The sequence below is a fragment of the Cercospora kikuchii genome, assembly GCF_019650295.1.
Source record: "Cercospora kikuchii DNA, contig_00003, whole genome shotgun sequence".
Lineage (NCBI taxonomy): Eukaryota > Fungi > Ascomycota > Dothideomycetes > Mycosphaerellales > Mycosphaerellaceae > Cercospora > Cercospora kikuchii.
In genome coordinates, this window is record NW_025408584.1 from 3,928,245 (window position 1) to 3,954,898 (window position 26,654).

At 53.7% G+C, this 26,654-nt stretch overlaps 9 protein-coding genes across 9 annotated transcripts; 6 read left to right on the forward strand and 3 right to left on the reverse strand.

Annotated features, from left to right (window-relative positions):
- Positions 1–232: 232 nt before the first annotated feature.
- On the reverse strand, positions 233–1,632 carry CKM354_000591900 (uncharacterized protein; the record flags this gene model as incomplete). The annotated part of the gene is made up of 2 exons (XM_044801212.1): positions 233–1,205; positions 1,268–1,632. 2 exons carry the CDS (start codon positions 1,630–1,632, stop codon positions 233–235), a joined length of 1,338 nt encoding a protein of 445 aa, XP_044657147.1.
- Positions 1,633–3,808: 2,176 nt separating this feature from the next.
- On the forward strand, positions 3,809–7,205 carry CKM354_000592000 (uncharacterized protein; the record flags this gene model as incomplete). The annotated part of the gene is made up of 3 exons (XM_044801213.1): positions 3,809–3,836; positions 3,895–5,410; positions 5,921–7,205. The coding sequence occupies 3 exons, from the start codon at positions 3,809–3,811 to the stop codon at positions 7,203–7,205; spliced, it is 2,829 nt and encodes a 942-aa protein (XP_044657148.1).
- Positions 7,206–7,825: 620 nt separating this feature from the next.
- Positions 7,826–8,551, forward strand: CKM354_000592100 (uncharacterized protein; the record flags this gene model as incomplete). The annotated part of the gene is made up of 1 exon (XM_044801214.1): positions 7,826–8,551. The coding sequence occupies one exon, from the start codon at positions 7,826–7,828 to the stop codon at positions 8,549–8,551; it is 726 nt and encodes a 241-aa protein (XP_044657149.1).
- A 928-nt stretch (positions 8,552–9,479) lies between these two features.
- On the reverse strand, positions 9,480–11,274 carry CKM354_000592200 (uncharacterized protein; the record flags this gene model as incomplete). The annotated part of the gene is made up of 2 exons (XM_044801215.1): positions 9,480–10,885; positions 10,935–11,274. 2 exons carry the CDS (start codon positions 11,272–11,274, stop codon positions 9,480–9,482), a joined length of 1,746 nt encoding a protein of 581 aa, XP_044657150.1.
- Positions 11,275–12,521: 1,247 nt separating this feature from the next.
- CKM354_000592300 (uncharacterized protein) lies at positions 12,522–13,617 on the forward strand (the record flags this gene model as incomplete). Its single annotated transcript, XM_044801216.1, has 2 exons — positions 12,522–13,055; positions 13,108–13,617. The coding sequence occupies 2 exons, from the start codon at positions 12,522–12,524 to the stop codon at positions 13,615–13,617; spliced, it is 1,044 nt and encodes a 347-aa protein (XP_044657151.1).
- A 1,299-nt stretch (positions 13,618–14,916) lies between these two features.
- On the reverse strand, positions 14,917–15,603 carry CKM354_000592400 (uncharacterized protein; the record flags this gene model as incomplete). Its single annotated transcript, XM_044801217.1, has 1 exon — positions 14,917–15,603. One exon carries the CDS (start codon positions 15,601–15,603, stop codon positions 14,917–14,919), a length of 687 nt encoding a protein of 228 aa, XP_044657152.1.
- A 1,747-nt stretch (positions 15,604–17,350) lies between these two features.
- On the forward strand, positions 17,351–20,437 carry CKM354_000592500 (uncharacterized protein; the record flags this gene model as incomplete). Its single annotated transcript, XM_044801218.1, has 4 exons — positions 17,351–18,121; positions 18,174–18,542; positions 18,601–18,801; positions 18,854–20,437. The coding sequence occupies 4 exons, from the start codon at positions 17,351–17,353 to the stop codon at positions 20,435–20,437; spliced, it is 2,925 nt and encodes a 974-aa protein (XP_044657153.1).
- Positions 20,438–20,894: 457 nt separating this feature from the next.
- CKM354_000592600 (uncharacterized protein) lies at positions 20,895–21,398 on the forward strand (the record flags this gene model as incomplete). Its single annotated transcript, XM_044801219.1, has 3 exons — positions 20,895–21,055; positions 21,162–21,285; positions 21,342–21,398. The coding sequence occupies 3 exons, from the start codon at positions 20,895–20,897 to the stop codon at positions 21,396–21,398; spliced, it is 342 nt and encodes a 113-aa protein (XP_044657154.1).
- Positions 21,399–22,112: 714 nt separating this feature from the next.
- CKM354_000592700 (uncharacterized protein) lies at positions 22,113–23,819 on the forward strand (the record flags this gene model as incomplete). The annotated part of the gene is made up of 1 exon (XM_044801220.1): positions 22,113–23,819. The coding sequence occupies one exon, from the start codon at positions 22,113–22,115 to the stop codon at positions 23,817–23,819; it is 1,707 nt and encodes a 568-aa protein (XP_044657155.1).
- Between the last annotated feature and the right edge of the window lie 2,835 nt (positions 23,820–26,654).

A 26,654-nucleotide genomic window follows, 5' to 3' on the forward strand; every position in this document is an offset into this window, starting at 1 on the left:
CAAGCATAACTAACTTTCTAATTGTCACATGCTAAGAGGGCAGTGAAGATTTTGGATGGCTATCGCCAGAAACTTCTTGTCTTCGGACGTAAATTGTCGACAAACACTGTTTTTGCAGCACAAGACCTGCTGTTGACGCAGTACTCTGCAACTTTGTCCTGTTGGTTCGTGGACTTTTCACATAACATGCCACTATACAGTTCTACAAGAATGATAACATTCACTCAGAAGTCTAATGCCGGTGCTTGTGCTTATGATGCCCGAAATGACCATGCTTAGGAGCTTCTGGCTCATCATGCGGCGATGCCTCTCTATCCAGAAGACTCGAAGGATCTTCTTCCTGCTGTTGATTTCCCTGCTCCTCCTGCCGTTGATCGTGTTCATCCTGCTGTTCATCCTCACCACTCCCCAACGACAAATCAACATCAACCTCCACATCCACATCCAGCAAAGACCCCGGCGCATCCGCATAACTCGACAACCCATCATACTCTTGATAAACCCTCAACGCGTTAACACTCCAATAAGCCTCCTTAAACGCCTCCGGACGCTTCTTCACCCAATCCTTACAAATCATCCCCGTCTTCGCCGCACAAGTCGAATTCGACGCAAAATATGGTCCAAAACCGTGTTTCTTCCCACTTTGTAGCCAAGAGCCAGAGTTTGTTGTCGCGTACGGTGGCCAAGTCGTGTTGACTGGGATTGTCGAGTTCCATTGATTTGCTCCATCGGCCCAGTCTCCGCAGAAAGTCGTATCGAATACGATACTGTGGTTTCGGAAGTTCCTTTCGATGTTGCATGTCAGATCGAAGCGACTTAGCGGTATGCCCCATGTGCTTGGGTCGGGATTTTTCCCGAGGGGTCCAGCGATAATATCATTTTGTTCGCAGAGGTCTCGCGGGAAGAAGTAGATCGAGATATATTTCTCTGTCCATTCGGTTGCGTAGATTCCGCCTCCGATTGCGTTGAAGCCGTCGCCGTAGGTGTTGGTTTCGAGAGTGCCGATGGAACAGCCTGTGCCTGCGGTGCAGTTTGTGTATAAGAGAGACCCGGAATATTGTTGAGAATATGTTGATTGATTTTTGGTGTAGCAGCCAGGAGCTGTGTGGAGTGTCATACGGTTGGCTTGGAATTGGTTGATGCCTTCTATTATATCGATTTCGCCATTTTTGGGCCAGTCGGGTCCGTATGTCCAGAAAGCTGGCCTAGTACGAGTTAGTTCGCGTTGCCACTCGCACGTCGACAGAATGGGACAGGTTGTACTCACCATACACCGCAAATACTAGCCGGCATGTGGTCGACGTCGACGACGATCAAGCCTTTGTAAAACTTCTTTTTGCTTTCTATTCTTACGCTTGGCCTTCCGTCGTCGCCTGATAGGGCGTTTGTGCTGTCGACACGCATGATTATGTTCTCTGTTGTGTTCTGGATGAGGTTCAGATCTCGACAGTCGGAGTAGTTTCTGTACGATACAGTTCCATGAGTTGGATCTGTCTCGTTGATGAAATTGAATTTGTCGAAGAACGAGCCATTTGTGTCGACAGTGAAGAAGTCGGTATCCAAGACGTAGTAAGCGAATGACTGTGCGGCGAAGAGTGTCCAGGCTGAGAGTAAGAATGAGGTCTTCATCATATAGGACTTTTGTCTCCAAATTCTGTAAATTGTATGTTCCTTGAAGAATGTCAAGTCCTCGTTCCAGAATTCGAACTGGAGTTGGATCCGTATCGGAACGTTCGTCGTCAGCAAGGTCGGGTGACCTGGAGGTGCAGCATCTCCGTCTTGTTATGTGCGGTGGGAGCACTCCAATACCTCTGGGCCCGAGGTCTGGCGACTGACCAATATAGAGGATGTATCCATATCATTCCGACGCGACGTGAAACTGGGAGATGAGATGGTCGTGGTGAACCGGGATATGCATCGTACAACAGGGCATGTCCCCATCAGGGGCTTGTCATTGAGTGCTAAATAACAGCATGCTTTGCGCCAATGCTGCTCTAGTTTAGTGATCGCCAGTGCTTGTTCCAATTCTTCTCTGTAATGCTTGCAGAATACATGCAATAGTCAATGGAACTCGTGGAAGTCGATGCGATTTGACAGAGAGCGGAACACAACTGCTTCCGAGCAGTCCGATGAGGGCTGCGGCCCGCGCTCGACCAGCGAATGGTGCTGCAGAACGCTGTGTGCGCGACCACGAGTCACCTACAGAGGTGCTAATTCGAGACAAGACCTGGCATAGTGCTGTTGAGCATGAATGTACAGCTCAACATGCCTATGTACGCGACCGAATACGGCGGACTTGGCAAGCCGCTATGTAAATCGAAAAGACGATTCCGTGTGTGCCCTTCAGGCTTGCTGAGAGACGTGCGCGCACTTACTGAGTATATGCACAGCTCATAGTATGAGCTTCGCAGCATTTCTGGAACCACGGCAGGAATAAGGTCGGGAAGTTGTAGGGATTATGGGCGTGTACGCGTTTTGTGTCACCTTGCTCTCGCCTGTCAAGGAAAGACATGCGAGCGGGCGCGGCAGGCCTGGGACAATTGTTGCCACTCGTCATGCGTGCAGCTCGAGTAAGAGTGAGATCTGCTCTGTGGCATGGACTTGTATAGTTCATGCCCGCTTGTTCTCGTTCTTCCGGGAATCAAGTCGCAATGCGTAGTTTTATGAGGGGAAAGGGTGATTCGGAAGTGTATCGCCTCCGACCATTCTCAGACAATTTGCATGAACAAGCCGGCAGGCCAAGGAGGCCGTTCGGGACGTCTTGCAGACGTCGACTGCGACTTCCTGCCCATAGCCTAGATCTTCCAGCGAGACGCCAAGAACGTCGAATGATTAGTTACAGCATGAGAGACTCAGACCATCCGAACGAATGGTAAAAGTCGGGCAGAACAGAGCGTGGAAAGCGTGTAATTCTGTGGTCCCAGCGGTGGCCAGTACTCATGCGTCGTCACGTCACCATGTCGGCTCGAACCCAATGGCAGCTCGAGCGAGCTGTACAGAGGCGCTCTGAACATGGTATGCATGCTTTGCTGATTCGTGATGAAACGGCCACGAAGATCTAGATGTCCTCGAGCTCGGCGATGGGGTCCGGAGAATGGTGATGGGCCTGCAGACGTGGTTTGGAATGGATCTCAAGACCGGGGCGAGTGCGTATGGTCGAATCCGGGCATGATGAAGACCAATTGTGCGGAAGACGGGTCGTAGACGTGAAGGCAGACGGGGAAGAAGCTTGTGATTGCCACGAGCGGACACTGCCGCCCAGATCAACCTTCTTTTTTGGCGCAGGCAACGTCACGACGATCAGCGTTCTTGGGTCGCGTTTACCCACCACTCGCAAACGGTCCAACACTCGTCAGCGTGGGATGCGCGATTGCACTCGCCCGCCCGTCCGCCAGCACCAGCGCCAGCAGCATCGACTCCTCCAGCACCCGACCGCGTGAGCAGTGAAGAGCGCAACGCCGCCGCGCCCGCCACGGCCGACATTTGGGCTCAGCTCCAGCAGTGCCTCGCCATCAACTCGCTCACCAGACAACGCTCAACCCTGCCCCGCCGCCAACTTTCTTGCCTCATATGCGCGCACCACCGAGACACCGCGACCGACGACACACGCACACGCGCTGCGCCTTCCCTTCTAGTCGCTGCCACTACCCGCGATCACGAGATCCCTTCACTTGCACATGCGAGTCAATGTGTCTGCCGTGACACCACCTCGACAACCGCACCCACGCCTCTTGCGCGCGGCCTGATGCACCCATCCCCACTCGGCCACATCCACATGTCTTAACGACCCGCTGCATAATCGACAATCATGGTTAAGCCCGACCTGAAGCACAACTGTATGTCCGGCTTGCAGCTGGTGGCCAGTTGCATGCACTAACCACACCTCACTCGCAGACTACCAGGACCTCGACCTTCCCACGACCGCATCCGTCGATGATGTGCGCAAAGCCTACCGAAAGCTCGCCCTGCAGTTCCACCCCGATCGCAACGCGGGCAGAGAGGAGGAATGCGTGCCGCGATTTCAGGCCATACAGGCCGCGAACGAGATTCTGAGTGATCCGACTACGAAGGCGAAGTACGATGCAGACCGACGGAAAGTGGGACTATACCCGTCGTCCTTCACCAAGCCCAGTGCGCCCACGACTGGCAACCCTTATGCGGCACGATCGGATTTTCCCCCTCCACCAAGGCGAACTCAGCCTGGGACATGGCAGAGGCCAGGAGCATCCGCGGCAGGCCCTCAACCCACCGGTGCTGACAGATTTACCAATTTCCCGCGTGCAAACGTGCCTCCCAGGAAAGATCCAGCTGCAGAACGAACTCAGCAGTTTCGTGCATGGCAGAACATGCAGCAGCCAAACACAACGCCACGCCCACCTCCTCCAGACGTGCCGCCGAGGCAAGCACCTCCACGATCACCGCAGCCGCCCACACCAGGCGCTGCTCCGACGTCAGCTCGGCCACGCGCTGCTCGACAAGACACAAAGATGCCAACGGAAGAGCAGATACGAGCTGGCATGCGGTACGGCAAGAGCGGAGGTCCAAACCCAGAAGAGGCCGCGAATCATCAATCAGCATGGCAAGCTTTTCAAAAGAATAATGCTGGTCAGCCCGGAGTCAGGAAACAGGCTCAGCGCAAACAGCCCCCTGCGACGCCAAAAAGACCTGGAGGGTTCGATCCCAATGCACCAGGCTCAGACGAGCGAGCAGCACCGCAGTCAAGCCATTATGTGAATCGCCACAAATCGGACGACTATGGGCGCAATGGCTATCCTCCGCCACCTCCTGGACCACCGCCAGCCTCTGCCACACAGTCGCCAACGTCGCCGACGACTGCACAACGACCATTTGCGGACCCTCTGCGACCCTTTAAGAGTAGGAGCTCGAATGAGGACGCGCCGTATGCCGAAGGAAATCGAACGAGTACGCCTTATTCGTCGTATATTGGCGAGAAGACCGCTTTCAATGCCGAGAACCTACGACGTTCGGCAAGTGTGAAGGACACGACAAAACTATCGCCAGAGAGCGCCAAGAGTTCCTCTACACGAGCTCGAAGTGTCGATCCAGCGACGAGAAAAAAACAGGCCGATGCCAGCAGCCCTACAAATAATAGGAAAGGCAATGGCTTTGCCGCCGGAATGTACAGCGAGTCAAGTTCAGACTCACAACAGTCTTCCGAGGACGAAGATCTCACGGAAACACCCGAAGAGATGCCTCCGCCAGCGCAGCCCAGTACAACATCGAATACCGCTCAACATGGTGGTCCTACGGCTAGAAACATTAAGACCCCGAAGCCGCCCAGTCGATTGTTCACCAAGAACGGACGTGTTCCAGCGCCTGGGAACGATGCAGCAGCCCATACTGACAGCGAGCAACCGAGCATGCAGGAGCGCAAGAAAAGCGCAAACATGTATGAAACCCCTTCCCTTCATTCCTCTTCAACCCCGTCGTCTTTTCATCGCCGAACTTGGATCGCATCCCAATTTGGAGCTGGTTTTGCGAAGGGTGGTAAGCCCAGCAAAACCAGCGTTCCATCATGGGCAATGCCGAGTTCAGTTTCGCCCGCAACTGGGCGAAGCGTATTTATATCCCCTGATGCCAATAGTTCCAACCCTACGACTACCACCGAAGCTCGCAGAAGTGCTGCTGCCACAGCGTTGCTGGTAATGCAACCATCTGTCGAAGAACTGGCTCTTGCAGCTCTCCGGACAGAGCTCACGAAGAGGCAACTTGCCGATATCGAGCAGCTCAACCAGCTCGATATCACCTTGTTCAAAGCTGCAGTTGCAGCGCTACGCAATGAAGGCACGACCGGCAATGCAAGCTTCGATGCCTGTCTCTCTGATATTTTGGCTCGATTTTCTGTTCACGGTGCAGCCTCTCCTAAGAAGCTTGCTGACGACAAACTTTCGCACAACAGTTTCTCATTCCCTATCGACAGCGACACATTCAAACAGACGCCTGGCAAGAGCCGCAGCGTGGAAGAAATAAACACTAATTTCTCACCAAACGGCTTCCATGGCAAATTCGAGGGATCTGGAGACTACTTTACGAATCCGAACACCCGGCGTCCGTCTCCAACTCATCGGACATCATCCAGGCGCGGCCAGCGTGCGGCAACCACGGACTCCACGCCCGCCAGTGCACGCGCATCGCCTATGCCATCTATGCCCCGACCAAATGGAAGTGATACGTCGTTGCCCGGCCCAAGTACTCCTTTCAGTCCTGAAGCATGGCAGAAAACCTTCAGCGACGGTGGTGCGTTTGCTTGGCCTCCGCCACCACCGAATCCTCCTGCTTCGACAGCAGCGACGAGCAGGAGGGGCAGCCGTGCCACCAAGACTAACGGCACAGCCAAACACCCCCATGTGATACAAGACGACGAGGACGTTGTGTTTGAGGTGGATAAGACTGGTCGTCCTGTAACCAGCACTGTACCGGTCGAAGAGGGCGATGCCATGGACATTGACACGCCTCCACAAGCAGATAAGACGGCTCCCGCAACACAGGGTACCCCATCACAACAAGCGACTGCGAAAGAACCTCGCCTGTACTCAGTGGAACCATCGGAGTGGCGGCAACAACAATCGCAACAGCAGACGAAGCAACATCGACCGACCTCAAGCTCAACACGCCGAGCTGAGCGCAAGTCTGCTGGAGAAACGAGCTTCAATGTGAATTTGGATGACCTACGCCACACGGAGCCATTTGCTAGGGGCAACGATGGGCTGAAGGATATGAACGACCTGGGGTCTAGTCTGCCTTTCGCTTCGAAAGCATCGGCAGCGATTCCCACAGAGAACACACGTCTACCGAGACTGCTTGCGAAGCCGGCACCAGCCGTGCCGGAAGGACCAACGAGACTCAGCAAGGCAAGCTGGATTGCGTACACCAATTCTTTTGCGAGTTACCTTGTTGATTTTCACACTTGGAACAAGACGTATCTCGAGCACTTTGCGTCCTTTGAGAAGGAGGCAGAAGACCGCATTAGGAGTGATGGTTTCACGTGGCTACAGCAGAGTGGCGACACTGTCAGCGGTATTGGAGGATTCGGTAGCTACGCACGTTCGGTCGAAGAAGAGAGAATATCACGCGAAGCCTGGATCATGGGACGGGACAAACACGCTGAAGCGATCAAAAAGTTCGAGACGATGCGCGAAAGGGTCAGGATGTTGGCTGAATCCGGTACTTTGACGGAGGTTTAGGAGCGCAGGTCTGCCAGGCGTTTGAGGCGCATTTGGAGAGTGAGAGGATCTCTACGGAAGTGGGTCAAGGAAGTGTAGGATCACAGGAAGCAAGAGGTTTGTTACAACATTAGCATGGCGATATGGCGTTTGCCGTACCATCAAGGACGGCTTTGCAGGATCATTGACAGGTTGAGCTGACGGGTGCAGTTGCACTGGATATCGGCCGTTGCCTCACGATTATAGAGCTAGTGTCTTGTCCATACCCATAGGCCATGCACTTGGCTGAAGAAGAAATAATTCCTACTACGAGAATCTCCTCGCTTCACTTCTCTCTTTGCCTCAGCTCTCACTTGTTCTCGGCAACGGTCAGCATGCAGCAAACATACGGTATCGTCATCGTTGCCTTTCTGGAACATTACAGAAATAGCTCTTCGCAGTCACCCACATGGCTTGCTACAACTGATGACTCTGGGCCACATTGCTCTTCTCTTGGTGAATGAGACTTCGCGCTCGTCACCTCTTTATGCCGTTCATCTTGCGCGTTGGCACATTCGAGCTCACCTACTCGAGTACTCCCTTCCACGAGTCATAAAATCTTCTCGATTTGAACTTCATCAACTCGACAGACACCCAGCACAATGGCGCCCTCCCAAACTCGCGAGCCAAAGACCAACAAGAGACAGAAGAACAAAGCGAAGAGCAGAATCGTGGTCCTTCACTTCCGCCACCCAGAACGACTTGCACAACTCACTCAACGCCTCTTGGAGGAGACGTCCGAAACAGAAACTGAAAGCGAGGAAAAGACACAACGCTTCCCTCCTCCTTTTCCCTACATCGATAATGTCGCTCTCGCTATCCACGACCAGGATCTCAGTCACTTGGATACCATTCCAGCGGATACACAAATAGATCTGGTAAGTTTCCTCGAACGAGTCAGTCGAGAATTACAATTTCGTCTCCGGAGGAATATCAAGTTTTTGCATGAGCATGCGATGCAAGTTGATGAGGAGACGACGAAAGCTGTGTTGGAGAAATGGGGTGACTTGGAGGAGTATGATGATTTGGGGTCGGATTTGATGGCGGTGGAGTATTGTAGGGAGGAGACGAGGAGGGAGTATGTGGAGGTTTTGGTGAGGCAGTGTGGAGAACAGAGGGGGTGGGTGAGGGAGGTTGAGAGGTGTATTTGGGAGCATTTTTGGGGGGTTTGGGGCGTTAGTGAGGAGGAGGTTTGGAGTGAGGAGAAGGGGAGGGTTGTAGAGAGGTTGGTTGGGGTAGCTGAGGAGGGTGGTGAGGAGGATGAGGGAATAAGAGAGGTGGTGGAGGAGTTGGTGACGGGGTGGGAGGTTGAGGAGGATGGGGTGTGAGGATGAGAAGTGAAGGCGATCTGGAAGTGATGAGCGAGATTAGTTGAGCATCATACCATATTGAACGGCTTGTATCACCAAGAACTTTGCCTCACTCTGCAAGAAGTGGGACTTCGCAGCTCCCACGGTTAGCTATTGTAAAAGTCGTGCCACAAAGCCATGTCTGAAATAGGACAATTAAGGTCAAGACTGTCGAGAGAAAACGCCGCTTGCTCCAAGTAAGTAATGGATGCCCTGCTTCCCAGCGTAGCGAAGAGTCATGGTAGCGACCTAAAAAGTTGTCTGAGCCATCGTGGCATGTTGCATGTATCTTGTACTTCAGATCAGGTGTCTCTTTCTCAGATAGGAGGTGGACGTTTCTGTCGACGAGTTGAACACATGGGAAAATCCACCCTAAGAGGCACTCTAAAGAACAGCAGTGTCGACACATCTTTCTCCGACGTTCTGATGGAGTCTCTGCTACCAAAGCTTGAACTACAATTGAACTGTCCTGTGAAAGTTTCTCGGACTCGACTGTCAACCGCACAAGTGATCGCCAATGCTTTGGTTGTCTCCGAAAGAATTGCCCGTGCTCTGCTGCTCGGCTTGACGAAGATGACCGACTGCGTTGCAGAGAGCTATCAGAGAACGCGCATACTTTGCTCCGTTGTGCTCGCGCGATTTCCGCTATTCCATGGATTTCCACCATCAGCTCCAGTAAAGTGGCGCGTTCAGCGGCCACGCGTGTGGCCGAAGAGCTCTAGACTCCACCGACATGGGGTCTGAGAAAGAATGGAGATTCGGTGTGGCGAGTGGAGGTCCCGGGTTGTCTCCTGCAGAATTTGAGTTCACGCGCAATGAGTGGAGATCACCACAAAGCCCGCTGCGGTCCACAGTTCAGAGTGCGCTGGAACTCGCTCATCTGCCTTCCTGCTTGCTAGTTACTCACTCACACCTTCCCCAACCCAACCACATTCCTCAGCGTTCCAAAGGCCAAGACATCACCCATCCTCTCCCTCCCACTGAACAACATAACCAAGCGATCAACACCACATCCCCAACCACCCGTGGGAGGCAAACCCCATTCCAAGGTCCGCAAGTACTGTTCATCCAACTTCATCGCCTCCTTATCCTTCCCCTCGTCCCTCAATTGCATCTGTTCCTCAAATTTGCGCCTCTGCTCAAACGGACTGTTTTCTTCTTCGTACATGTTGGCGTACTCGCGACCTTGGTAGAAGAGCTCCGCGCGGGCCGCGACGATTTGGGAAGTCTTGGGACAGACAAAGTGTTTGGATAGAGGGGACATGCAGGCTGGGTGATGGGAGATGAAGACAGGCTGTGTTGATGATAAAGGTTCCACGTATTCTGCTGCAAGGGCGTCGAGGAGCCTGGGAAGAGTTGGATTCGATGGGATGGAGAGGCCGTACTGGGTAAAGATTTCGAGGATTTGTGAATGTGCATTGGAACTTTGGAGGTCCGGGAACGAGATGCTGAGCTTTTCTTCGAGCGCTGGTATGAATTCGACTGTAGGAAATGTGGTTGGCCAGTTGAGGTTGCGTTCAGGAGAGGATGTAGTTGAATTGAGGTCAACATGATTCAAGTGTTGAAGCTTTTTCTGCTCTCGGAGCTCATAGATGTGTTCGTTCAAGGCGTAAAGCAGCTGCGTCGTGGTCTGCATGAGATCCTCAAGGGTAGCATACGCTTGGTAAAATTCGCAGATGTTGAACTCCGGGTTGTGAGTGGCATCCACGCCTTCGTTGCGGAAAGCCGGTCCAATTTCGTACACTTTGTCCATCCCACCGACAATCAAGCGTTTCAGCCAAAGCTCGGGCGCAATGCGAAGATTCAGCGTTTCGTCAGATAATTCGGTGGCCACAGTCTCGAAGGGTCGCGCTGTTGCTCCGCCAGCCATAGAACTCAATAGTGGTGTTGTGACCTTGGTGAAGCCTAGTCTGTTGAAAAAGTCTTGCATCTTGGCCTCAATCTGATGCCGCACCTTGATTGTTTCGATCGCTTCCGGATTGACGAGCATGTCGACATGGCGATTTCTTGCTCGTGCTTCTGCATCTTCGAGTGATTCGGGAATTTGATGTAGTGAAGGCGACAGCAGAGTAGGAATTTGTGTAGCCAGGATGGACAGCTCACCTCGTTCGGTGCGATGAATTTGTCCCTTCACCAACCATGAGTCGCCTTTCCTGGCAGTCTTGCTGAAGGCTTTGAAAGAGTCAATCGTGGTGTGCGGGTTGCGTTCTTGCAGTGTGCTCAATTGAACAACGCCTTGTATTGTGCCGTCACCGACTGCGATGTCAACGAATACGAGCTTGGAGCCAGCTGTGCGAATGGTGTTGATGCGTCCTGCGATTGATCAGATTTGTCGCCGCTGCTCTCTGAGCATATACCATACCAGCCAAGATGAAGCCCTCAGAAGACGCGCCTTCCTTGTATGTCTCGCCCGGCTGCAGCTGACTCCCATGCTGTTCTATGGTGCGCCTCGATATCCTGCGCTCACCGAGACCTCGTACTGGCGCGATTTTGCCTATTCTGGGATACCATTCTGCTTTGGGTTTGCGAGCTTCCAACTGGGCTACTCTCTTTTGATAATCATGCGTCACGTCAGACTGCGGCTGCTTTGCAAGATGGGGGGCTGAAGACGAGATGGTACGCGTTGCAGAAATGGGGTGGGCACGTTGGAAGGCGTGGAACAGGTAAGGTCTGAGACGACGAGTAAGAACTTCTTTGGACATTATCTACTGTTACTCTGTCAGTATGTGCTGTGTACAGAGTAGAAACGCTGCATGAAGGCAGATGGTGGTGGATAGTCAGAAATGGAGTGTCTACGATCAGTCTCCGAAGAGTCATTCGCAACGGTTCTAAGGTTATGTACATGATCATCATGATGGGTTGGTGGAGGAGAGGTGGGAGAGGAGGAGTAGACTGACCGGAATAAGGTGCACTGCTGTACACGCGATGTTGTGGTGTCGCGTTGTTGGGAGTGCATGTGCATGGCATTATTTTCAGCGGGCGGCCTCGCGCTTCTCCGTCTGCGCCACAAGCATTGGCGGGCTTAGCGCTGCCTCTTTGGAACAGGGGACCAGGCGCGACCGCGAGCATGGCCACGACGCTGGCACGAAGGCCGAGTGCTGCTGACCCACTGCATCTTCTGTCTCTACTTGTCTCCCATAATCACCACGCAGACGCCCACTGCAACTCCGCCCTCCTCCTCCAGCGCCGCCGACTGCATATTGCTACTTTCGCATACGCACCGCCACCACGCCATCCCGTGCCCGCTAGCAAAAGTGTCAGCTGAAGCTTATTCCACCCCAATCCGAGGCCCAACGCTCGACAGCCCTACCAGCGAGCGGAGGACGTGGTGAAACGAACAGTGCAGTCTGAGGCAACATTCCACCCAGCGCCTACCCGCGACAGACGACATCACCAGCGGGGCCGCGCGAATCGTTGGTCGTCTCGAGTCACCGTCGCAGTTGCACACCCAACTCGCGCGCTGCACTCTCGTCCTGCCGCTACTGCGCCTGCGCCCTGAGCTGGTCGCAAAGTATCCTTCGGCGTGTGACGCTGCGCCTATTCTGCTGGCGGGCCAAGGCCGCGCTCTTCGTAATCGGGCGAGCCACCTCGACCCAAGCAGCCAGACCGAGTCCACAGCCTCACCAGCGTTAGGGGACTTCTCCTGCCGCAGACATTCGCTCAAACACAACCATCACCCGATCACTCGCTAAACCGAGATCGGGCGCACACGGCGCCCTCTCCTTCGCCCACCACGTCTTCCAAACACAAACATCGCACCAGCCTGCTGGGAGGTCAAGACTCGTCATATCAACCGCTCCACGGCCACTCCTTCTCGTCGCAGCGCCCACCCATATACAACCCCGACCCCAGCGCCGCCTACGAGCCTGGCGGATACCATGATCGTCAGGGCCTGGCCACTCGCAACGTGATCAACTCCACACCCGGCAGAAGCAGAAAGTGCGGCAGAATGTATATACCCAATACACGATGGACATGGGCCTTCATGCTCATCGTCCTGGTCCAGGCCATCGCCAGTCTGGCCCTAGAAGTCTACGTCTTTGGCGAATTCCAGGCGAGCTTGGAGATAAGCAACGAGCCCGGCGCATCGCGACCTTCAGCGACCTACACCATCCCGACTTATCTTGCGCTGTTTATCTTCGGTTTCATATACGAACTCGTCCTGGCATGGGACGCGCTCAGACTGAAAAACACGATTCAGGTCATCGGGATATGCATTTACAATGTCGGAATGTTGATCTACTCGTCCGTGCAAATGGATCAGGTCGACGAGGCCGTGCAAGAATTGCTCGGGAGGGGCCAAATCGAAGATGATACCTGGAGGCAGCTCAGGCCATTCCTGGTCGCCGCACCGTGTGTGATAGCATTGGGCACCGTGCTGCTGTCATTTGTGGCCTGGAAGCTGTACAACGAATTCGCCTGGACCATCTACAAGCACATCTCCGCTGATTTGCGATTGAAGAGGCGATATCTGACCTACCAGGTACGACCTTTGGCCTGTGCGCATAATACTTTGTCACTAACATGATCATCAGATTTACATCGCCTTGCTGAAGTTTGATTTCTTCTTCTTCCTCGGCTTCACAGTACAATTCGTCGTCGTAGTGACGGGAACATCGGATTCCGAGTTCTACCTCACCATCGCGGCCATTCCCATCACCATCATCATTCTGCTCCTTGCAGCATACTTCAACCGCAAAGAAAGCTACGTTGGCCAATTCTGCATCATCGTCATCTACTTTGCTGCAATGGCCTACTTCATCTTCAAGCTGGTCAGGATGTACACTCCCGCGCGAGAAAAGGATTACCAGGCAGCGCGATCGTCACTCACCACGTTCGCCGTGTTGACACTCCTGCTCCTCGTTGTCACCATCGGCACCGCAATTGTGTGCATGATGAACTTCAACAAAGGTTTGAAGCCACACATCCAGCGAAGGAAGGTGCCCAACTCTGGAGAATTGGCAGACGGCAAATGGGCCGGCGACGATATCAATGGCCCTCCACATCCACTCGGAGTTGTTCCGCAAAGGATGACGATAGATTGATTGAATATGGCATTCTTTTTTATTCTGGTGAAAGGAAGGGAAAGGATCATCTGCATGTCGACAGACAGCACGGACACGGAAATGGCGTTTTCACTGCACTGCAGCGGGCAGAGCGAGCAGGAACAGGAAAGGACATATTGTGTTGCATCTCACTCTGATTGCCTCTTCTTACTACCCAACATCAACAATCACGGCCGCGCGAAAGCGACATCAACATCACGAACTGAATCTTATTGTAGCATTGTTTTTTTTTCATCGTTGATAGATACCTCTATGAAATGCTCTGTCAGCAGAGCGAATGACCCAGAACAGCGCAAGAGCTGTCACGATCGTTCCCCTTCTAGCATCTGAGTGCACTCGCTCCTGCCTGTCACACTCGCCCCTTTACAAGAAATTCTCAACCCTCCTCCACTTCTTCCTCTCGTTCAGAGAAACCGGCAACCAAACGAGCCCGAGCGAATACGCAGGACGCGAATCTCCAAGAACTCGGCAAACGGCACGAGACCCTCCGAACGAGGAACAAAGCTGCAACGAAAAGGGCTGACGTCTGCTGTTGTCCACAGTCTGCCCTAACCGAAAATTCCCCGCGTGCGCTCTGAGCAGGGATTGCACGTGGGCACGTCCTTCAATTTCGGATCGGAGGTATAGTGCGGAAAGGGTATGGTATGATGACGACGACCAACACAGAAGTGCCAAGGGGAGAGAGAGAAAGGCTGAAACGAGCGCAATGACGTTGATGGAAATTTTGACGCGAGGTGAGGGCTTCTTGGTGAGAAGAACATTTATTGGGTGACTTGTCGTTGCTTGGGATCTGGCATGGACGTCAAGGTAGAGCAGCTACGAGGTGCGTTGATGAGCACGCAGACGATGACAGAGATGGAAGGAACTTGATAGAATTGGAGAGGCAAAGTGATTTATTCAACAAAGGGAAGCGATCGGATATGCCTCTCCCGTCTATCCTTTCTCGTCTTTTTCCACCCTCATGAAGTGTCCAAATCATTCAATCGTGAAGAATGCAATATATGCAAATTCCCCGTCCCAAAAATGCCTATTGTTCGTCCCAAGTCGTACCTTCCATCATGGCAATCGTTTCACTCAAGTACCACTGTAAGAAAGCTTGAGTGAAAGATGCGGAAAAAGTTGGTTCGGGTATCAAGAATCGAAAGTGTATGAAAACGAATGTTTGTGTCGTTGGTGACTCTGGTGTGTCCTTCGTCTGTGCTGTGGATGCGCTCGATCATACCAGGAGAGCAGCAGTAGCAAGAATTGATGACTTGTGCCGTCGCCCGATTTCAGCACTTAGTAAGAGGCAGCATTTGGGTCTTGGTAGTGGTTTCGGTACACCGTCTCCCAGTCACCTCCGTTGGCGTCCTTCTTGCCCTTGAGGTACATGGCAGAAGCGACGATGTTGTCACCGGGCATGTAGCGGTTCTTGAGAGATGCGTCTTGCTCGGCCATCTGTCCCCACGCAACGTAATCCATTTGCGTCAGACCACCGTAGACGAGGGGGTGACCTTTGCTTTCGATCCAAATGATCTTGACCATCATATCCTCAGGCACGCCGGTCTTTGTGCAAGCGGTTTTGATGGCGTCGGCGTACACCTTCTTGATGTCCTCGGGTGTCAAGTCCATGGAACCGAAAGCTGGGTAGTTGGCCTTCATTTGAGACATGGCAGCGCGTGCAGACGGATCCTGCATCATGTTGTCGATATTTGGGAACGCAGAATCCGGTGAGCATGAGATACCGGCCTGCTTGAATTGAGCCTCGACCATAGGTCGTACTGTAGTCAAGTCCTCCTTCATTTTGAGACCGGCGACTTCGTTGTTGATCATGCCACACCATTGCGACTGCATGCCGTCAGTCCAGCCTGCAGGAGTAGTCGCGCCAAAGTCGCAGTTCTCGGCGCGTATCACAGGGGCTGCAAGCGCGCTTGGCGCAGCCATCAGCATCGCGCTGAGGCAGATAATTTTAGAGATGACAGCCATAATGAATGTAGTCGTAAGTTGCAATCGAAGCTACTGTATCGATTTGTGCGTCGTCGAGACGGTCGTGTCGGTGCTCGCGATGAGCTTGTGGTGGTGGCTACCTGTTAAGGAGTGAAATGGCGATCCTGTCAAAGGAAAGCCTGTGAGCTGTTAAGGAGTGAAAAAGAGTGAAGAAGTGGTGAAGACAGGAGAGGTGTGGTAAAGAGGGCGAGAGTCAGGTCATTATATACTTCTCAAGATCGCGGTGCCACGAGGCGAATATTCCCTGTGACAATCGGCTGGCGAGCGGTTGAGGCCGCAGCGCGTGGCGGCCAAGGCACTGATGGAGTCTGCTCCCCGAACGTGACCACGGTACGGAGAGCCATCACACGCTGCCGAGAAGGACGCGAGGTATATGTTGCGAGTATTTGCAGAAATTGCACATCAAATGCGGCATGATCCATGGCCCTCGTGGTCGAGAACCAGGAGAAGTGATGTATCCCGGCGGATCCTCTACCAGCCTTGACCCATAAGTCCACTTATGGAGGGGCTGAGGCCAACAAGTTATGGCCCTTCCTTAGCCGCCAAGGTCCCATAGACCATAAGGTTCTCCATCTCGAGCGCTTGAACCTGATCGCCTAACGGCGCGGTTTCGTAGACGCGCGCCTTCTCCCGTCTCGCTGACGTTTTACGATACGGCGTCGCATTTCTCATCGTGTCGCAAGCGTGCGTCGTTACCCTGGCTTCCGACGAGATATGGTTGGATGAGGCGCGATTTTGCACACAACTAGCTGGGGAAGCCCGCCGATGCTAGTATGGATGTGCCGTAGACGGGTCCCCACTCGACTGTCGCTTGAATTTCGTGCCGCACCACGGATGGTTCTCTACAGGAACCGGCTGGAACGGCCTGCGTTCGGTCAGTGTGGCATAAGTTGGGTTTCCCATGTTGACTTTGTGGACAACCATCGCGGTGGCATCAGTCGTACTGCATCGAGACGGCGAAGCGAAGTGGTCGGAGATGCGCTCGGTCGGCAGAAGGTGATGCTCAAGGATGAGAGGCAGTTACCCTGCGTGTCTTGGCATCACGACCCGAGACGATGTCGCCTGCGGCCCAGTCGAATGATCTTGCGTCCAACACTTCATCACAAGCAACAACTGCCGGACCTTCAGACGCCGACGATGTCAAATGTCCTTGTCGATTCCAATGTAGCTCCGCACCTTGTGGCGGCGCGTTCTGCGTTGTACTGAAGCCCGCCAGCTACGACTGAGACGACATCACCGACAATGGATGCGCCTTCCTGCGATTCAACCTCTGTAGGTAATGGTGGGTGGCATGGAGACTGTAGGGCAAGAAGACATGCGATCGCCATTGCTGGAATCACAACTTCCTCCTTCCAATGAACACTACGTTCATCGTCTCTGGCGTATCTCTTCTGCTCCCGTACAATGAACCCTTTCCCGTTGCGCGAGTACTGCCATTTGCACAGCCAGCACGATGGCATATGTGCTGCCGCTCTCACAACACAGCCCCTTCACGGTCTCAACAAGCCGACAGCCTCCAACCAGATCCTCGCGCTCCCCAGCTAGTGCCAGCTCGAACGGTACAGTCCGACGCCTTCAGCCTCGAAGCACATCTCCCAGGTCCTGCTCGTCAACTGCCTCTCCATCCTCGCCCCATCTGGACGGTGATTCTGCAAGAGGAGGTGCTTGTAGCCCCCTTGGCCTGACGAGTTCGACCTCCAGCCTCAATGTCACCAAATGTCCTTCTATGCCCTCAGATAAGAGACGCTATTCTGAAACAGCGCCCGAAGATCTGGTGTCATCCGCCCACAGCGGCGCTTCGCGGTCGAGGGTGTTCAACATCAACAAACCTATCTCCCTGTCGCTGGTCAATCTGTCCCAGGAGAGTCCCGGCGATGCTGGGACTAGCCAAAGCTCACCAAAGAGCAGCTCCCATACCACACTGCCGGAGCACGATTCTGACAACGATTCCTCGAATTCGCAGTATCACGAGTGCGCTTTCAGCCTGCCAAGCAAAGACAATGCTGAAGCCCAGGACATGCAAAGCTTGCAGCAGCAAGAAGCACCGTTCAAGCGTTGGGTCAGCAAGCTCCGGAGGAAGAAGCACAAAGTTCCTCCACATGTCTCGCTGCGCACAGAGAGGTGGACGTTGGATGATTTCGACAGAGCTCCGTTGCCACTACCGCCTTTGTCGCCTCGCAGGAATCGGCAAGTTGGAGGACACCACAAGTCTGACTCCCAAAATTCGTCTCTTCGCTTCATCACGTCGATCCGATCAGCGACGGCCACTGTAGCAAGCGCGAGCATAGCCACGATTTCCCGTCGGGCCAGCAAATGGCGGAGGGGTCACCAACGGAGCAGTGTCGTGTCTGCCTCAGACCCTCGGCCTTCGGTGGATAGCGCACGCTCCATTGTTGACGAAGCGGCCAAGCAGAGATCAAGAAAGAGGAGAGAGAAGCTCGAAGAGCTCATCCGGACGGAGGAGAGTTATGTCGCAGATGTCAAGGCGCTCTCTAATGTATGGCATGTCATTTGCTTTTCAGACACTTTGCTAATTACTGGCGCGTCAGGCTTATTTCACAATACTGGGACACCAGGAAACAACAACGAGTTTCGCGAGACGCACTGCGCAGAAAGTAATTGCAGATATCCTCTATCTCCATGACGACATCTTGGGTGATCTCCATCATGTCGTGCCTTTCTCTGAGTACGATCAGGTTACCGCCAAAGCACCAACCTCCACGGTCGCCAGGGTCCACAACAGGTGGCATAGCGTGGACATTGTGCCTACACGAGGGACGACTGGGCACACTGTTCTTGCGACAATGCGTCACGGCAGGCGATCGCTGAACCTCAGTAGATCTACTGAGGATGAGCAAGTGGTCCTTTCTTGCAGCCCACAGGTTGTGGCCGCAGTGGCCAAAGTCTTTTCGAAACATGTACCAGATCATCACCCTCAATCCAGTCCGCGATCTTGCTAAATGAATTCTATGACAGCTCAAGCGATTCCAAGCATATGAAGAATACGGCCTCAACTATGAGCTCGTACAACGGGACATCGACGATATCACACGCTCAATTCCCACGATGCCAGAATACGACAAAGGATACGAAGCGTTATCGACCTACCTGGGTGCCTTGAACAGTCGAGCTGCGAACCACAAACGAGCCATGACTGTGAAAGACTTATTGATCAAGGTATGCGAACTTCAGATCTTCAAGCGCACCATGCTCACAAAACATCCTTTAGCCTATCCAGCGTATGCCGCGTTATGAGTTACTTTTCGAAGACCTCCGCAAGCTCACTCCAGTATATGACGACCCGAGTGCTCATGTGTCAATATCTGAGCTACAAGAGCAACTCAAAATCATGTGCATGCGAACTAATGCCGCCAAAGACGACCCAGGCCGCGCAAAGAGACTTGAGACGACTACGCTCATTGGAAGTCGTCTATCGTGCTCTGGACAACTACCCAAGTCCATCTTCCTACAGCTATTAGGACAGGTCGTTATGTGCGGATGTCTACACATCGCGTATCGAGGCAAGGAACGAATCCAAGGCTCCTACGTGATCTCCGTACTCTTCGACTCCACCCTGCTTCTCGCTGTTGAAGACGGTGATCATTCGATGTGGAGCATACTTGCAGGCGTGTCCCTGGCAAATACTACGCTGCAAGAAACCGACAACCACAAAGGCCTCCAATGCCATACCGCGCCTCATTCCTGGAAGATCGTCTTCGAGCATCATGCGAAAATGTACGAATTTATTGCTACAGCTTGTTCTGCAGTGGAAGCAGAAGTCTGGCGCAGTAAGCTTTCGAATGGGATCGAGCGGGCTTCGCAAGCAGTGGCAGAAGGCAGGATGAATGTACTGGAGCTTCAATCGCCACTCACTGACAGCATGAGGAGTATCGGCAAGGCATTTGGAAAGCCGGGGAGCTTTGTACGCCGCATGTCAGTCCATCGCTCTGCCACGATCGGCGCCATCACCGATCTCAATCAGGTCATCATCAAAAATACGCAAGCGGTGAAGGAGGTGCAGGACAACGCGTCTCAAGACTCGCTGCAGATACCTCGCTCGCAATCGCTTGCAACTCCAAGTCACGTCCAGACGCTGGCACCCCGTCGTGCGGAGAGATACAGACTCGAGGCCATACTGTCTGATGTCTGGTCAAAAGATTTGTTGCCGTATCCAGGCATGATGCGTCGCTCGGATCCCATCCGGGCTGGCGCGAACCATGTCATTCGCAAGTTCAGCATGGCTAGCATCACGAGTAACTTCTCGTCTTCGAAGCGAACAGCAAGCTACACCAGTGTCAACTCCTGGCGTAGAGAAGAGAACTTCACATCACGCCCCAACAAAAGCGTTCGGCGCGAAAGCTTCAACACTGCCAGTTCTCGGAGCACAAGGCCTTTGATGCAACCAGTCAGCTTCCATACTGCGCCTGATGCCTTCCTACCAGCAGACTTTGAGCTTCAGGATCCAACCAAATCGAAGAAGAGGTCGGCTCTCAGAACCCTCACAATGACTATGGAGCGCCCGTTCAGCCCTCTCCTGAACAATGAAAACAAGCAACAGCCTCTCCGTAGAGCACAAAGTGTGCGAGATGTTGCAGATGGAGAGGCGGCACCCAAGCCGTCGGCCGTTTCACTGCCGTCAGAGAGGGATCCGCCACCACCGCAAACTTTTGTATACAGTATCGTCCAAGAACGAGCGCAGACTGCGGCATCAGTGCAACGGCAAGAAGACGTGCCCTTCCATTCCGGTCAACAGGCGGCTCCAAAAACAGCGCGCAAGAGTAAGAGCAGGATGTTCCGAAGCTTTTTTCAATAGGATTGAGCACACATTGGACATGTCGTCGAAGGACTTTGGATATCTGTTTGGCTCGAATCGCGTTGTAGTTAGGTATGAGTTCATAGCATGACAGTTTCGTTAGATCTGCAAAAGACGCAAGTCCGTGACTCACTTCTACACGCCATGTCAAACACAATGGGCCGCATGCATGGCCTGTTGCGTGAGATGACGATGATGGCATTCCTGCACGTGTGTCGCGTTCCGTGGTCGTGGGCGGCTCACACGTTGGTCGTTGCTGCCCCTGGCGATCCGCACGTACGTCATCAATGGAGCTCCTCATGCACCTTGGAAGCTGCTGGGCTGAGCTTCAAAAGAGGTCTCGTGCCCTTTGTTCCAACAACTGTACACCTCCTAAACACCATCAAACGACGACAAACACATCACTCACCTTGATCAACTCTCAAAACTCCCATCAAACTCACAAACCACCGACGAAATGCGAGGCAACGACCCACAGACCAAGGTCCACTTCAAGGGCAACAACGACGACTTCATCGTCCTCGTGGAGTCCGCAAAGGCCGTTCAGGACTGGAAAAAGGATAGCAGCGTGCCGCTCGCACAAGTTGTCGCTGGCTTCAAGATCTTTTTGACACACAAGTGAGTTGTCTTGCACAGGTCCATGAGAGGCAGGCCATCCAGAAGGGAGCCTGTCAATGGTGCTGGAATCATGTGAGAGCTCATGGCTGACCTTCTTGCACTTCAGCCAAGGCAACACCGGTGTGCTTGACACAGCTTCCAAAGGCGCACTCGAGGGCGAGTTCGGCACGAGCAACGAGGACGAGGTCATTAAGCAAATCTTGGAGAAGGGCAACATCGTCGAGTCTGGGGTACGTATCCGCACACAACTCTTTCAAGAAGTGGACAACAGGCTGACAACATGAAGAACTCTGGCCGTGATGGCGTCAAGAACGTCACCCAGGGCCCCATGGTCGGTCACTAAGCGAAGGCTTTTGGTTAAAATTCGGAGCGATTCTATGGAGGACTATCAGCTGCAATGAGCACCGCGAGACGGGACGCTGGACTGGATGCTTACCGGTGCTGGAGCGAAGAAGCTCGCACCTTGTGCCAATAACTGAAATGAGATATGAGAAATGAAATTCACAGTTGAAGGAAATTTTGATATTGGCTTGTGAAGTACCATTCATTTATGCAAAGCTCACTCATGGCTGATGCCTGTCGTTAGGTACCTGTAGGAAACCCTCGATGTTCCATCGAAATTGTGAGGATTGCGCCGTGCGAGGAATCGGGTAGGACCAATGACTGTGAGCAGAGATGTCTGGAAGCCTCAGAATCTTGTCCAGGTAAAGTGATCCAGCAAACTTTCCAGAAACCGACCTATTGCTGCAGATGAGTCCTGTCACTTCCATGCATGTGAGCGTGCATCTGCAGTGCGCTCTTCTTTGTCGCCGTTCAGCAGGTGCCCGCGCGCCGTTCGCCTTCACTTTACAGCTACCACCTGCACCGAACCTTCTTAAGTGCGGCAACGACCACTGGACTTTGAACTTCACAACATTTTGGCGCGACACAACTCGCTCCGATCTGGCAACTCACACTCCACATCGAACTTCACTCCATTTCCTTCTGAACTCTTTGAGCTGCGCGAGTCTGAGAGGTCGCCGCGACATTCTGGTGTTAGTGGGGCGCGACACGAGTGATGGATTTCTTCACAACAGGCACGATGGACGACTTTTCCACAACAGACACGATGGACGACACCCTGAGCCGCGGCGAGCTGAGGGCTTTGCTCTCGAGGACTGGGTATCTCCCGACCGAGTTATGTGATGAGATTTCCGACTACACCCACCCATCTGAAGCGAATGATGCTCCGTCGACAGCCACCAACATCATCTGGCCAACTGGAGAGCGCGGTGATCCATGTGTCCCTCCCAAGGACGGGAGATGTCTGCTCGACACTATATCAGAGGAGATGCTTCGCGAAGTCATTTCCGCATTGTTACCAGCAAAGGACAAACTGATCAAATGCGTGTGCGGTGAGGCGGAAGCGAAAGCCCCCAGCAGCGAGCCACGTCGCAACCGGGTGAGCGATTTGATGACTGTCAACAAGAAGTTCAGGGACACCATCAAGACCATCATCTATGAAGAGCGATTCTTCGAGGTCCATGTCCATCAAGGCGGCACAGGTGGCGTCGAGTTTCTGGATGCCGGTTACCAGCCACTGGCGTATTGCGAGAGTGCTTCAGATGATCGATTCGAGAAGTTTTCTGTCCACGACGAGTACGGCTTCCAGATGGTGAAGAAGATCGAGATCAAGATTTTTCCCACCACCGCCAAGCGTTGCAAGGCAGTCACGCTGAACACTTACTTCATGATCCAAGCGCTATGTCGTCTGCTTGAGCGCGGCGGACAGGAAGGAGACCGCATCGTCAACATCTCCGTCACCTTCCCAAAAGGAGAAACCTCGACGAACAGCCACAACCGCCACGGCATCATGGCCGCTGAGCACTATTGGTGGGACCCTACCACTCGAGAGCCGAGAAGCACTTCTATTCACAGCATCCCGGACATTGAACTGGTATTGCACCCGTTCACGACGCTCACGCGCGTTCACAATGTCAATATCGAGCTGCCACCCATGGTGAGACAGCATGCACCCACTGTGAACTTCGTAAGCGGTTTGGTGGCAGGCATGCGCAGCAAGTCCTCCCTGCCCACTTTGCTACTCAGCCGTGAGCAAGAAATCAGTATTCAGTGCATGCGATCCGAGGTGGAACTCTATCTCTATCGTCAGAAGCATGGCAAGAGTCAGCAGGACGTCGAGGAAATGGGCGAAAAAGAGATGGAGGACGAGACGCCAGAAGACGATGATGAGGATGATGATCTCCAAGCTGCAATTATGGCCTCCATGACCTCTTTCGGCGCAGGCCCGCCACGCGTATTGGGCAACACGTATGCATCGACCATCAACAGTCTCCCCTTGACTGGGCAGTTACACCGCGAGCGTCGATCAGCAACAGCGGAAGATGATGGCCTTGATCCTACGAGCCTCCGCTCGAGGCGCAGCCGACTCCTGACAACCCGGTTCCATCCAGCTGGTCGCTCTCGGAGCCAGTCCATCTCGCCATCGTCGATGCGGTCATACAGCGTGGAGCGAATTGCTGAGTATGATGAGAACGATGGCCACCAGAACGGCAACTCAGCGCACACGCAGCTTCTCTCCTCGTCAGAGCAGGTGGGGCCCAATGTGCGCGAGAGGATTGACATGATTGAAGAGGCGTTCAACATGGCGCAGCGAGGTCCGGCGTCCGCAGGGAGCCACATGAGAAGCGCATCCCGCACGTGGCTTTCAAGGCTGTTGGGCACTGCCCACAATGATACCGACGATGAGATGACTGGTGCATAGTTCAGACAGCGCGCGTATCCATAGGCGAAACCGATGGAGCGTGCATACGCTTGGGAAGGATCAGGCATCAACTTGAGCGTGCAGAAATACTCCGAGTGAGTGGAGTCGGCTAGGCCAGTGAGTGGACCTATTGACTCCGTTCAGGAGTTGCTACAGGCCAGTAGCATAAGGTAATGGACGGGAGCTTACCTCATTGCTGCAGCGCTTAGTCAGCGAAGTCAAACGATTCAAGCATCTTACTGTAGTTCATCGTCCAATTGTCGAAAAAAAAACACGAACATAGCGAGAATCTCACTTTTCGGAATTCAGTCGTAAGAACGTGCAACATATCCATCCAAGAAGGCACTGCATCGCTACGTAGTCAGACGCGTCGCCCACCGCGCCTGCTGCGATGGCGGAGCTGTGGCCGGAGGGGGTGATGTGGCCCACAGAATACCGAGAGCATGCCCTCAAACTCATGAAGTACCTGCTGGAGATCCGCGGCTGTATCGACCGCACTGGGAGCCAGACCGTGCCAACAGAGGTCGCGAAGATGATGATCCAAGGCGCGACGTCGTTCGTCGCAAAAGCACAGAATATCCCCGACATGACCGCCATTCACGGCGCGCTGCGCGAGATGCGAGGAGACGCGAAAGCGATGAAAGAGGAGACGTCACAGCGACTAGAAGCACTGAAGAAAGAGCTACGAGGTACAAACACACAGATAGAGAAGATCGCCGCGGTCGGAGAGGAGACGAAGGGAGCCGCGAAAGAGGCAATGGAAGTGGGCAAGGTAGGAGTCGCAATCATGAGGGACGTCAGAAACACCAACACCCAGAACAACAAGAGTGCGCCAATGAGCTATGCAGCAGCGGTAGCGAGCGGTACACTAGCAAGCAGTATGCACATTCCCCACAACACACAGACTGCATCCACCCAGAGCCAGCGTGAAATCATCGTAAACATCAGAAACCCTGTGACCATTGAACGGTTGCGTGCAATGAACCCGCGACACCTCAAGTCTCACGTTGACCGCACCCTTGAACAGAGCACGAACGAGCAAATAGCAGAGATCAAGATCATGTCCGCTAATCAGCTCAAGAGCGGAGACCTGGTCGTCAGGACGGCAAGCGTCAGCGAGACACAGACACTACAACAACACAGCGAGGAATGGGCCCGTCGGGTCGGGGAGGGAGCCTCTGTTCGCGTCCCGACATACGGCGTCATTGTCCACAGCATCCGCACGCACTCAATCGACATGGACAAATTCACGGAGAATCGCGATGAGATCCTACATGAGAACCGGCCTTTCATCCCTCGAGCGGAGATCAAATACATAGGATGGCTTACACGGAGCGGCGCGAAGAAGTCGACGACCTCGATCATCATCGAGTTCTCGCGACCCGAAGATGCCAACAAGATCATCAGCGAAGGCCTCGTATGGCACGGAGAGCTCTGCCAGTGCGAGAGATACGACAGGCAGTGTCGGGTCAAGCAGTGCTTCAATTGTCAGAAATACGGCCACATAGGAACCCAGTGCAAGACAACAATGAGATGCGGCTACTGTGCTCAGGAGCACCAATCCCGGGACTGTCCATCGAAGAGGGAGCGCGACGGACCCAGGAAGTGCGCGGCGTGCCACGGAGAGCACGAGGCATGGAGCCAACAGTGCCCGACACGACAACAAGAAATGGCCCGCGCCAAGGCAGCATATGCCACAAGAGCGCCATTCTACCCAGTCCCGGCATCCGCGATGTCTGGAACCCCACCTGGCAGCAACGGGACAGTGCTACGCCGGAAACGTTCGGCACGAGGCCTCGGCCTGCGAGGAGAGGAGAGACCGCAGGCAGAGCTCGGGTCCACAGGATCTGGACAGAAACGAGCCAATACTGGCAGCGGCCCCGGCTCGTTAGACAAGGAGAACGAACCTCTGAGTGGATCTGGCAGTCAGAGGCCGCAGCGGACGTACCATCCCACTAGGAAAGCGCTAGAGTCTCTGCACGTGAACGGGGTGGGACGCAACAGTAGCCAGCAAATGGACATCGATGTAGAGAGCGACTCATGAGGAGGAACCCCACATTCAGCATATTACAGTACAACGTCCGGAAGTCACGGGACACGGTCATGGCCACGCTACTGCGCGATACCAAAATCGGCGACTTTGATGTCCTCGCCATACAAGAACCGTGGAACAACCCGTTTACAAACACAACACACCACCCGGCGAAAGACATCTTCCATCTCTGCTATGCTTCCAACGACACGGAGGGAAGGCCGACACGAGTATGCTTCTTCGTCCACAAGGGACTCGATCATGCCCAGTGGCGGTTTGATCGGCATAGCAAAGACATCTGCTCGCTCACGTTCCAGTTTGGAGACGATGAAACACCGAGGAGCCTCGAAATATTCAATGTCTATAACCCGCCCCGAAGCACAGAACAACGGACGAGCGTTCTGCCTTTCCTGAGGCGACTGCTCGAAAGATCTACCGCCAACGAACACATGGTGGTTGGGGACTTCAACCTCCACCATCCTCTTTGGGGAGGGGAGCACATCGTGCGGGCAGACGCTGAAGCTGTGGAACTGATTGAAATCATGGAACAAAATACACTGCAGAACACATTCCCATCGGGAACTATCACTTATGAGGAAGGCAGCTCTCGAACCACAATCGACCTATGTCTCGCCACTATAGGCCTTATAGACAGGGTGGTGCGCAGTCAGGTGGACCACGAACTGGATCACGATTCAGACCATCTTCCGATCGCTACGACTATCGACCTACAGCTCCCGCGTCGTACAGAAACAGCGCAGAGGAACTGGAAGAGGCTCGACGAGAAGCGATACCGTGAGGCA